At 34.4% G+C, this 13,313-nt stretch overlaps 1 protein-coding gene across 4 annotated transcripts in view; it reads left to right on the plus strand.

Annotated features, from left to right (window-relative positions):
- RGS7 (regulator of G protein signaling 7) overlaps positions 1-13,313 on the plus strand; it is a 742,720-nt gene that overhangs the window by 591,066 nt on the left and 138,341 nt on the right. For all 4 annotated transcript variants that reach the window (XM_007481562.3, XM_007481561.3, XM_007481558.3 and 1 more), the window contains exons 8-9: positions 266-342; positions 453-534. In XM_007481562.3, coding sequence (XP_007481624.1) covers positions 266-342; positions 453-534 — 159 coding nt within the window. The remainder of the gene's footprint in view (positions 1-265; positions 343-452; positions 535-13,313) is intronic.

Here is a 13,313-nt window from a genome sequence, read left to right on the forward strand (position 1 = left end):
TACTTCCATAGTACTTCGTAGCAAAAGTCTGAAAACAAAAACAAAATTTCCAAATTCTGCAGGTAAAGATTTTAATTACACTTTTAAAAGTCACTTTTTAAATGTCTGAATAGCTGTAAAAGAAGACAGCTTATATTAACTCTTAGATAAACACATGCATCATTTGTATAATAAGCCTACATCTGACTTTTCAGCTAACCTTAACTACAAATAATCTATAGCAGAAAAATGTGGTCTCAGATCTTAATCTATGATATGTTTTCAGGAGAGCTTGGCTAGACTTCAACGAGCATTTGCCCGGAAATGGGAATTTATTTTTATGCAAGCAGAAGCTCAAGCAAAGTGAGTATTTGGGTGTCAGGTTTATTTGTGTATATCTCGGTGAGGTTTTTCTTTCCCAAGAGAATCATTATAATTAATGCTGTTTTCTTTTACTGCTACCTTGTTCACAGAGTTGACAAGAAAAGAGACAAGATAGAAAGGAAGATTCTCGATAGCCAAGAAAGAGCATTCTGGGATGTACACAGACCAGTGGTAAGTAAAGGCATGGAACATTTTCCAAATCTATCATCTCAAACTTTGTAAGAGGCCATTTTGAAATGAGACAAGAGATGTAGAAGATTCTCACTTTGTTCTGAGAAACAAAAGATGAGTTCTTCCTCTCCCCCAAATAGTCAGTGTTCAGTTGTAAAGTATCCAATATTCTATTAAAAGAAAATACAATTTTACTTCGTTCAGGTGTTATTGATGATATTAATTCAATCTCCATATTTCCAATTTTAAATGTTTATTATATATTTTTATATTAAGCAAAGAAGAGTATTTACCTTAGAATCAAGAGAAAATGGGATCTAATCTTACCTCTGACATTTATTAGTTGTGTAGCTATGGACAAGTCATTTAATATTACTTAGCCTTAATTTTCACAACTCTAAAATAAGAGCAATTGTACCATACCTATCACATAAGGTTACTGTGAACCTCAAGAAGATAATAAAATTATTTGCAAAGCTTAAAGCAGTAGAGGCCAGTTCCTGTTCTTTCCTTCCCTTTATTGTTGACCGAGTGGCTACTCTTAAAGTCTTGCTCTTTTGTTGTATTACAAATAACTGTATTTATCAAACTCCAAAGCTGGATTACCCCTACTATCCTTTGTGATCCTCAAAAATAACCCAGCCATGCCAACTTGCTACACTACTAATTTAAGTGAATTTTTATTTTTGCACAGAAGGCTTTTTTCCCCCTCTCATTCTTTCCTATTGCACATCTCTGATAAGAGATGGACTTTCTCTTTGCAAAAGCTAATTATTCCACTTATACATTCAATCCTCTCCTATCCCTCATCTTCTCTGGGGACTTGCCCCATCAATCATATTTTTTTTCTTTCTCTAATCTTCAATCTTTCTTATCCTCTAGTTCCTTTTTACTACTATCTGCAGATATCTCAAATATTTCCCTATTTAAAAAAATAGTCACTTTACCCCACCATTCCCTCAACCTACATTTCTTATTTGTCTAATAGCCTTATTCTTTTTTTAATGTTTAAACTAATAGCTTATGTTTCATACCTTTACACTCACTTCTCAAGTGCTCAATCTGATTTCTGATTCCACCATTTGGCTAAGATAATTTTCTTTAAATTGTCTACAGTGAGCTCCCTTTAAGAAATATTTATTTTTAATATTTTTAAAGTTTGAGCTCCAAATTTCTATCTTCATCCTACCCCACTCACTGAGAAATAAGCAGCATATCAATTACACATTCAAAATCATGAAAAACAAATTTCCATATTAGCCATATTGCAAACAAATAACAAACAAAAATGAAACAAAGTGAGACAACTTTACCATTCATCAGTTCTCTTTCTGAAGGTGCAGAGCATTTTTCATAATGAGATCTTCAGAATTATTTTGTATCATTGTGTATCTACTTAGAGTAGCTCAGTCTTTCAATATCAATACCATGTACAATGTTCTGCTTGTGGTCACTTTACTTCTCATTAGTTCATACAGGTCTTCTCAGGGTTTTCTGAATCCATCCAGTTCATTATTTTTTATAGCACAATTGTGTTCCATCACAATCATATACCACTATTTCTTCAACCTTTCCCCAATTGTTGAGCAACCCTCAATTTACAATTCCTTGCCACCAAAAAAGTGCTGCTCTAAATATTTTTGGACATTTAGGACCTTTTCCTTCTTTTTTTTTGATTTCTTTGGAATATAGACCTAGTAGTGGTATTTCTGTCCAAAGAGTATGAACTGTTTTCTAAGCCTTTGGTCATAGTTCCAAATTGAGTTCTCTGACATAGTTCGAGCATTTCACATTTCCAGCAATAGTACATTAGTGTATCTATTTTTTCCACAGTCCCTCTAACATTTGTCATTTTCCTTTTCTGCCATACTGAACAATGTTATAGATATAATGTGTTACTTCAGAGTTATTTTAATTTCAATTTTTCTACTCAACAGTGATTTAGAGCATTTTTTTTCTCATGACTGGAAAGAGCTTTAATTTCTTCTGAACACTGTTGATATCCTTTGATCATTTATCAACTGGAGAATAGCTCTTATTTTATAAATTTGACTCAGCTCTCATCATATTTGAGAAATGAGGCCTCTATAAGAGAAATTTGCTATAAAAATTTTGGTATCACTTCATTGCTTTTTTTTTTAAACTCATCTAAAGTATCATAGATTCTGCTCCAGGCTCTTATTTTAATTCTGTCTTTCTTTTTGTTTCAAGTTCCAATGATCTCTTAATAAATCAAATGGCCTTTAATATCCTTTCTCAGTTGGTATTGACTTTCATCCTCCTATGTTAAGTATCCTTATCATTAAAGTTCTGTTCCATGCCCTTTTATTTTCTCCCTATTGACAGTCTCTCATTTAAGAATATCATCAGCTACGTGATATCTTCTTCATTAGCTCTATCACATATCCAACAATCCAATGAGCATCTATGTACATATGTCTTCCAAATTTATTCCCAGTCTCTTTCCTGAGCTCAGACTTTTATTGCCAGCTCTATTTGCTAGACATCTCTACCTGGATATCCCACAGGTCTCTCAAAATGAATGTGTTTAAATTGGACATCATATTTCAGCCAAAATCTGTCATTCAAACTTCCATCTTTCTATTGATGGCTCTACCCACCATTCCAATTTCACTTTCTTATTTCAGACCTTTTTGTTTCCTTTATTCTTCACATGTTTTCTCAGTTAGTTACCAAGTTTTATTAATTTTACTTCTATAATATCAGTTCCTGTCTACAGTTCTATAACTTCTACCCTTGTTCAGGTTCATCATTACTCCAATGTACTATTTACAATAGCTTTATAATTTTGATCTTTTTCTTCTGACTTCAATGATGACCTTTTATCTTTCCATTTCATTCTTCATTTTTTTTCATTTCAATCTCCATTCAACCTTCAAAGAGCTGTCAAATTGACATTCCTAATGTACAAATCCAATTATGTCATCCCCTACTCAAAATTTTTTCAATTGTTTCCTATTGATTTTAAGAAAATATAAAATACTCAGCATGGCATTTAAAGACCTCCATAATCTGACCTCCTACCTACCTTTCCAATTTTATTTCAAATTACTTTCATGTTCTCTCTGATACAGTTAGCATGACCTGTTTTCTGTTCCATGTTTCATCTTTATGCCTTCGTTCAAATAATCTTCCAAGTATATAATATACTCTAATCTCCCTTCCTCCTTCTAGAATCCTTAACATTTCAAAAATAGTGTAAGATTTACCTTTCTTTTTCTACTTTCATTTTCCTCACTCATTATTAACAACATTCTCTATCTCAAAATTATATTTGTGACTCAGGTAGGTGGCTCAGTGGATTGAGAGCCAGAAATACATACTGGAGGTCCTCGGTTCAAATCTGGCTTTAGACACTTCCTAGCTGTGTGAACCTGGAAAAGTCACTTAACCCCCAATGCCTAGCCCTTACTGCTCTTCTGCCTTAGAACCAATACACAGTATTGATTCTAAGATGGAATGTAAGGGTTTAAAAAATTTTACTTGGTTATTTAACCATTAACATGATTTATTTCCCCATGCAAGTTCCTTGAGATCAGAGACTGTTTTGTTTTTGTTCTTTGTATCTTTAGCACTACTATCACACAGTACACACAGTACTATCCCCTACATACAGCAAACACTTAACCAGAAATGTCAGTTCTTCTTATGATAAATGATTATTTCCTACTTATACTTTTTCTGATTTCATATTCAATTTATCACTCAAACTGAATCTTCCCCTAAATTCCATCATGCCAACAAATTCTTATTCTGAACCTGCATAGTTGTAATCTTTCATTTATAGAGATCATAAGTAATGAAATGGCTAAAAAGTAATGGTACCAATGAAAAATATAGCTCATTTTAAAATACTTTTTATTTGGCTAAAACATTATTGGCTTTGATAAGACTAATTAAGGTGACTTAGAAACTCAACATATTGTCAATAAATCACTGGGGGAAAATGAACTCATGCTTTAGATTTTAGTCATATTTTTTAAGGAAACCATCTGAATTCTCAGATTTTTTCATTTTTCATTTTTCAAATTCATCCCCAATTCCATCCTCTTCTCTCCTTCCTCTGTTTTCCTGCCTTTTTATTTCCTATTCAACCTCCTCTCATATTTCCATTTCTCCTCTTCTGCTCTTTTTGTAGGCATTTAAGTGTCATATTGAGTGCTGTGCCTGGTGTTAGGTAGATCTGATATCTAATCCTGCCTCAAATTCTTACTAGGTATATGGCTCTGGGGAGTTTATCTTGTCTCTGCCTCAGTTTCCTCAACTAAAATATATTATTAAATGTAAAATATCCACAAGGTTGTTCTGGGAATAAAATGAGATATTTATAAAACAATTAGTACAATTCAGGGTATAGAGTAGGCACTTAATAAATCCTTATTTCCTTCATTCCTTCCTTCTCCAGGTTACTATTCCCTTAGTTCTCCTTTTACCTTTTCTTTTTTCATCACTTGCTCTTTGCTTTCTTTGGCTTTTCTATGTCTCATTTCTCTGTAAACTACCTCTCCCAGTTTTTCTTTCTATTACCTCCTTTTTTCCTCCTTTCACTCCACTCTCCCCCTTACTTAATTGTATTGAAAGATTTCCTACTTAGTTGTCTTTGGTCCAGATCTCAGTAGAAAAGGAACTCATCAAATCTTTAATAGTTTAATCTGCAAGAGAAAGAAAGGTAAGAAACAGAGATGGATACAGGAAGACAGAGGAAGAGGAGAGGAGAGAAGGAGGGTGGAAGGAAGGAAGGAAGGAGAGAAAGAAAGAAGAGGAAACAAAAAAGAAAGGAAAGGAAAGGAAATATCTTTTGGAATAAGCAGTGCCATACTGTAAGAAACATTTTCCTGGTTGGCTTCCAAATATCAGAGTTGGAAAGGGCATTGGTGAAAAAAAAATATAGCCTATTTCTTTAGCAAGTTAAAATCTTATGAATGTCTTGCTCAGATCATTATAGGATGATGTACTTCTTAATGTAATCTGAGTTTATAATAGACAAGAAGTAAGACAAATACCAAGACTAATGGGAATTACCACCTTAAGAGTGACTTTGTAAACACCCTTAAAGAGCAGATCAAAGCTGTATTCAACATGTCACTTTCATAGATTCAGTTTCAATGTTTGTGAGCAATAGAACTATTAAATTCTATGTTGAATTTGATTCTATTTTTGAATTTTTATAATGTCTGAACTGGAAATTATCTGACTGGCTCCCTTTTTTAAAATTAGGTCTGGTTTTATCATTCAATGTGTAAGGAAAACTACACTGTCACAAACAAAATAAGAAGATTTGGTTATTAAGATGTAACCTTTGATATATTTGATATATTTTGCCAATATGGTAAAATAAATTTCTAAGACCATGGCTAATTTGGCCTATATAAATTATACAGCAGTGTTCCTACCTAGCTATATGTTATTAGAAGACATTTTTTTTCTGAGAACAGAACTTGTAGTCACAATGATTTAACTTCAAATCCTACCTCAGAAAACTACCATGTGACTGGGCAAAGCCTTTTACCTTTTAAGGCCTCCTTTTCTTCATCACTAAAATAAGGAGTTTGAACTCAAGGATCTTTGACATCCCATCAAATTCTAAATCTATGATCCTATGAATTTTCACCTGGCAATTCTACTATATAATTCACAGATACTCTGCCACCAATTTGAGATTAGGCTAATTGTTTTCCCTTAAAAAAATATCACTAGCCTTTGGGAGAGTTAACCCTCTACTTCATTTACTTTGCTCCAAATAAGTAAGGAAACCCTTCAGACTTTAGTTTTTGTTGTTCTTTAGTAGTTTTACTTGTCTCTGACTATTTGAGACCACATTTTGAGACTTTCTTGGTAAGGATACTGGAGTAGTTTGCCATTTTCTTTTCCTCCTTATCGTATAGATGAGGAAATGAGACAAACAAAGTTATGTTACATGCCCAGAAGTTTCTGAAGCTGAACTTGAACTCACATAAATTTTTTCCTTATTCTAAGCCCAGTGCTCTATCCACTGTGCCACCTGGCTGCCCCAGACCTTAATATAAGTTTCTTTACTTATTAATTTGATCATTGTGCTTCTTCATTGTCAGTCAGATATTTAAAAAGATTTTTACTTTAGGTTCAGGAAAAGAAGATACTTCAGATCTTATTAACATGAATATGTCCTCTAGTAGTATCAATTAAAATAGACATATGTCTTCTTATCCTCTATATTGCATGTCCATATTCTCCCATAAATCTTACATGCATGGTCAACCCAATATGCTAGAGAGTTCATACCACTTTTTTCCATTATAGATATGAAAGTAATCAGTCAGGAGCCAGAATTGTCACTGGAGAAAAGCAAAATAAAGGATAGCTAGAGAAAAGACAACATATTTATATAAAGGGGATGAGGGAAGAATTCAACTGATAGTGGGAGGAAGAAAAACAAGTAATTTTATAGTATGGACATTTGGGAGGAAGACAGTCCAAGACAACATTACTGAAGTGGGAGGAATTTTTGGACCAAAAACAACTTGCTAAGGGGGTCTACTGAAGAAGAGGAAAAAGAAGGAGGAGAATAGTTTTGAAAAAGGATATGGGAAAGCACCAAAAACCGATTTGTATTTTTAATAATGCTCTGTAAGTAGTAAGTTTTTTTTTTTTTTGTGAAAAAGGCATTGGACTGGTAAAGATGAGGTCTTTGTTTTGGTCTATTTTCTAATAATCACTTTTGGGATTTTGAAAAAGGCATTTCACCTTTTAATATGATGACTGGAATAGGTGATATACAAACTCTCTTCCAGACCATACATTTTATAATATTTCATGTGTACCATTAAATTATCTCCTGACACCCAGGTTAATACATCAGATTATATCTATCCAAAAAGTCCATGGGGAGGAAAAGTGCCTATCATTTTTATTTTCCAGAGAAAAATAAATAGGTTCCCAATTTTTTTGTATGTTTTTAAGCGAGATCCTCAATTCATTTGATCATTTCTCTCCCATTTATTTGCCTTTTCTCACTGTATAACACTGTCGTTCTCTGGGTTTCTACATAGTGACAGAAGGTTAATTCAGAGGTTTAGAAACTATTTTATTTATTCAAAAATGACAACACTCTTCAAATTGTTATTTCCTCACAGACAGGAGCTGCTCTACTGCTGACATTTTTCTGTATTTTGATTTCTCCATGAATGTTAATGTGCAAAGATAATACTGTCAGTGATTCTGGCATCAGGATGCTACTTAAAAAGCTTTCTAGTTTCTTTCATTCATTCTCTCTTTCTTTCATTCATTCTCGCTCTCTCTCTTTCTTTCTTTCTTCTTTCTTTCTTTCTCTTTCTTTTCTTTCTTTCTTCCTTTCCTCCTATTACAGGCAAAGGGTGGCTAAAACTCTTCCACTAGGAGCTCCATCATGAAGAATAAAACTGAAAAATATCCATAATAGAACTAAATAAAGAGGCATGATAACAGATCTATCTGGTAGAGAGATATGAAATTCTAAGTGATTAAGATGGTACTTATCTGATTGATTTAAGTTTGCAGTTGTTTTACTCAGCAATTCACAAAATATAGTTGAGGGTTGAAGAGAAGTCCTCTACCCTTTGTTAATATATGTAGAAACCAGAATCTTAAGAACAAAGTTTAACAGATGTTTATGAAAACTAGTCTCTGTTTTATACCTAGTCTTTTATCAAACTGATAAGACTGATGGTTTCAGCTAGGCACATTGTGGTTAAACTTTTGTCAAAGAAGCATGGACAATAAATTGGTTTGAATATGTGGGTTTCTATCTTGCATCCATTACTGTGCCCTTGAATAGGTTGCTTAATCATTCTGTCTTTTAGAAACAGGATTAAATCAATATCACCATGGTAATTGTTCTAGAAACAGGAAAACATCTATAAAATGAGAAGTTGAAACTAAATATCTCTATGGTCCCTTCCAGTATGCGGCACTGTGATCTTATTATTATATTGAATAGTATCTTTGGGATGTGTTTTTTTAATCTGTACAATGATAATTTATATACCTATATGCATATGAATATATAGGTATTATATATATGGATTGCATACTGCAATTAAAAAGAATATAAACTAGTCACAACATGCTGAACATTGAAATATGAATTGTATAATAACACATGTACAACCTACATCATATTATCTACTGTCTTGAGGAAGGATGAGGGGTGGGAAGGAGGGGGAAGAAAATGACTAAAAAAGTCAGAAAATGATTATTGAAAATTGTACCAACATAATTTGGAGAAAAAAAATTAAAAACAAAAAATGAAACAGAATAAAAAATACATAAAATATAATCAGAATATAGTCAGAAACTCTGAACTCAAAATTTCCCACTTCAAATGCTAAAATATATATTAGGACTAAAGAAATAGTATATTTCCTAACTCCTATCTGAGTGAAAGCTGGATTGATTGATAAAGACCTGAAAGATGCTATTAGAGCACCAGCAAATACCTTATAAAATGGACTTTCACTCCTTATGAATGAGAAAAGACCAAGAGAAAGATGAAAGTAACTGTTAAATATAGATAGGAAAAAAGTGTCATATTTTTAAAAATCAAAGTGAAAATATGTTATTAATATTAAATTAATATGTATATGTTTAAAACCACAAGATCTTAGGTATTTGGACTGTAAGGAATGCATTAGTAATAGAGAAAATAGTTATGGACTGTCACTGCTAGTTCAAAACACTTCAGTGCTTTGTTCTGTCTCATTTTGTTTTAATTTTGTTTTCTTGTCTTATTATTATAGCTAGTATTTCTAGAATTCTGACAAATTATAGTGAATTTCTTTTGCTTTATCTGAACAGGTAAAGTTTTTGTCTTTCTGTGTTGCATACAGTACAAAACTTTGAATTGAAATAAATGTTTTTGAACCTATTAAATAAATTTCCTTACATGTCTTTTTTTAGTTTTTTTACATAAATTAGCTTTATGTTTTATTAAAGATTTCCCCATATATTAAGTAATCTTTTTATTGTTTTTGTTATTTAGATGATTATACTGATTACTCTTCTATTGTTTAAATATTCCTGACTGATATTGCTACAGCTAAGAGAGAACACTGGAGAAAAGATCCAGCAAGTGGGAATTAATATGGCAAATAGGCCCTTGCATTCTCTGTTATCAAGGACCAACCCCATCTACCCCCAGAAGGTTACCATGGAATTAATTTCTTTTAAGAAATTGCCTAAGAGTGCAATAATGATGGGGATCATAAGACTGTGTGGGAAGTGGGAATAGGAACTGGAAATGAAGGTCTAAGGGATGGATTCAGGCTCCAAGATCTAAGAACTATTCTAGGTCTTTTGCTTTGTTCTCTGTAAGAATTACCTCAGGGTTTTGTTTTGTTTTTTAGCAGTTTATCTTTTTTTTTTAATTTAACTTCTTATAATTGCTAATATTCATGCATTTGGGAACTCAGTGCTTCTTTTTTTTTTGATATGGTGAGTTAACAAGTGTCACTAATAGAAACTTCTAACTCCTCCAGGTGGTAGAGATTTCCAGGTTTCTAGGGCATTATTTCCTTCTCCCTTTGTAGTTTGCAGATTGTTCTTTGCAATGGAGAAAATGCATTCTCTCCATTACCTTAAAATTGTTATCTGCCTCAAGGAATGGGTTTATCACTATATTCTTCTCCTTACAAATGTAGCTTTAAAATAGTTCCTTTTTTTTTCCTACTGTTAGGCAAAAGAGGTAAGCAGAAGGTAAATTCTTCCTTTCTTTTTGGTTCAACTGATAGCATCCATGAAAAACTAGAAACTAGATAGAAATTACCTGAAAGAACACCTCTGAAAAGAGTGGAAGAGATAGAGGGAGATGAGGGTTTGAACTAGATAGCCTCTCCAGTCTCTTCTAGTTCTATGTCTATGAATTATGGACTATATATGTACATTTTCCCTATTATAATTTAAGTTAGTTGAGAGTAGAGACTAATTTAATTGAATCTTCATATCCCTAAGCTTAAGAACAGTTTAATTAGGAACATGGTATATGTTTAAGCATATATGCTTATGTTAATGCTTATTGATTAATTATTGACCAATTCTATTCCCTATACCCATGATTGGAAACCTATAGCACATATGCCAAAAAGGGCACACAGAGCCCTCTCTATGGGCCCACCTGTAGTCACCAGCCAGAGTTTATTACTAGAAAACCAGAGAGACTCAGGGTGGAGCTATTGCTGTTGCCCTCTCCATGAGCCTGAGGATACTTTACTTCTCTGACCCTCTGCCCAGAAGCCCAGTGGGAGCACCTCCTCCCTCCCCTGTCTGGGTAAGGCACTGGAGGGGTGGCTCACATGCTGCATGAGGCTGAGGAATAGAAGGCAGCCTGTTGAGTCTCTGGTGAAGATGATTCCTGTGGTGGGATTGGAGAGGGGCTAAATTTGAGGGGAGCATAGCTCACAGTATGGCATAGCTGGAGGAGAGCAGAGTGCTGAGGGACACTCTCTTCTCCCTCTCCACATAGGCCTCTCATCACCTACCCTTCTGCCTAGCAGCTCAATGGGAGAGCTCCCTCTCTCCCCTATTTGGAGTAAGTGGAGGACCTGCAGAAGGGGAGTGAGGTCAGTGGGCTGGGGCACATGAAGTAGGCATGGCACTTGATCTGGGAGTGGGGGAGGCAGATCAGGTACTCCATCTCTAAAAGGTTTGCCATCACTGCTGCCCTAGACAATAGATATAGGTATAACTATAGATGTTCACTGGTTTAGCTCTAATCTTAATGCCCTGATTTTCTCTAGAAATTATTAAATAATGTTATCTTCAACTCTGTTTTGCCAGTAACTAGGAAACTTGGCAAAGACCTAGTCTCTGAGTGACTGTGTTTTCCTGCCCCTGCACCTCATTGTTAACTATTGGTTCTGCAATCACATCTTCAAAATCTGTCAGTACCTTGAGTTGTCATTTGTAACTGGATCACAATTACCTGCCACCCAAATTCACTGACACTAGTTTCCCTTCCCTCCGACTATAATTCACAACTCCATTTTGGACCTCCATCTCCCCAGTGGCTCTCAACCTTTCTAATGCCTTAACCCCGCAATACAGTTCCTCATGTTGCAGTGACCCCAAACCAAAAAATTATTTTGGTGGCTACTTCAAAACTGTAATTTTGCTACAGTTATGATTCAGAATGTAAATACCTGATATGCATTATGTATTTCTCATTGCTACAAATTGAGAGGTTGAGAACAGCTGCCTTAGACAGACAACCTAAATTCTGGGCACATTTCAAAACTTCATTTGTAATACTCATGTCCTATTTAGCCATTTTTACCCCATTGTCTGGGGTGTATGGGGTGCTCAGGGAGGAGTAATATCTTTGGTGTAGAGGGCTTGTCGTGCCCTCCTAGGGCAGCTCTCCAGCCTCTGACCCTCACCTGACACCCAGCTCTCACTTGTGGCTCCCAGTAGCTGCTAGCATGTGGCAGCGGCCACACCCTGGGCAATGGCTTCGATAGGCTGGCTAAACCTTGTGAGGGTAGCCATCAGGTCATCGACCCCTGGTGAACCAGGGCCTTGCTCACCCAGCATGTGAAGACTGCTTTGGCTAAACAGACGGAAGAAACCAACAAGAAGGTTCAATGGCTGAGATGGTGATGCAGCAAGGCACTGTGGAGTGCTTAGGGCGTGTTGGAGCACAAAAGACAACACGGTCATCCAATGCAGCTGAGGAAGTCTCCAGGTGTAATGGCTTTTCGTGCCAATGGACCCAGGCTTGCAACGCCGAGAGAGTGGGATTGTCTCTGTGCAATGACTTTTCCACTTAAATCTTCATGCACAAGTGTCTTTGTGCACAAAAACGCACAAAGACAATCGTCATCCTCGGTTACCGAGAGACTACTACCACCCCATTGTCTGATGTCTTGTTCAGATTTCTTATGATTCATTAATGCATAGATTATGCCATGACTCTCATATAAATTTTAGCCTATGCCATTTAGATTAAATCTGAACTCATATTCTTTCTTTTCTTAATTTAAACCATTTATTTGTTTGTTACATTAAAGTACCTAGCTAAATCTTTCTCTCTTCCTCTGTTCCCCCATTAGAGAAGGCATCATTTGGAAAAAAAAAATATATATATATATATACATATATATACAACATGTATATATGTATGCATATCTATATGTATGAATATGGATATATATACAGTTTATGTATATATGTATGTAGAGAAACAGGAGAAAGGAATATATATATATACATATATATACATATATAAACTTTCTTATTTTCTATTTATCAGTTCTTTCTTTGGAGGTGGACATATCCAAGTCATTTTTCAAACAATGTTTCTTTTGGTATGTGTAATGTTCTCTTGGCTCTGCTCATTTTATTCTTCACCATTTCATGTAGATCTTTTCATGTTTTTTTTTTCAAAATAAACCTGCTTTTTATTTCTTATAGTGCAGTAGTATTCCAGCACAATCATATGCCATGATTTGTTACATTATTTCTTGACATTTGACAACTGGCTTACAATTACATTAATGAGAAAATAATTTTCTTGAGATTAAGGACTTTTTCATTTATTGTATTTGTATCCCAATTATTTAACTCAGTGCCTGGTACATAATAGATGTATACATTCATTCCTTGCTCCTCACCTGTGTTAGATTTAAATAGTTTTGAGCATTAAATAGTTGTAGATAAGAGAGTGGGAGCCATAAACTGTGATAATTAAAATGTTTGGGAGCAAGGGAAATATATAACAATTATGACCGCTGAAATATGTTTTCTACTGT

The sequence above is a fragment of the Monodelphis domestica genome, chromosome 2 (assembly GCF_027887165.1).
Source record: "Monodelphis domestica isolate mMonDom1 chromosome 2, mMonDom1.pri, whole genome shotgun sequence".
NCBI classification, from domain to species: domain Eukaryota; kingdom Metazoa; phylum Chordata; class Mammalia; order Didelphimorphia; family Didelphidae; genus Monodelphis; species Monodelphis domestica.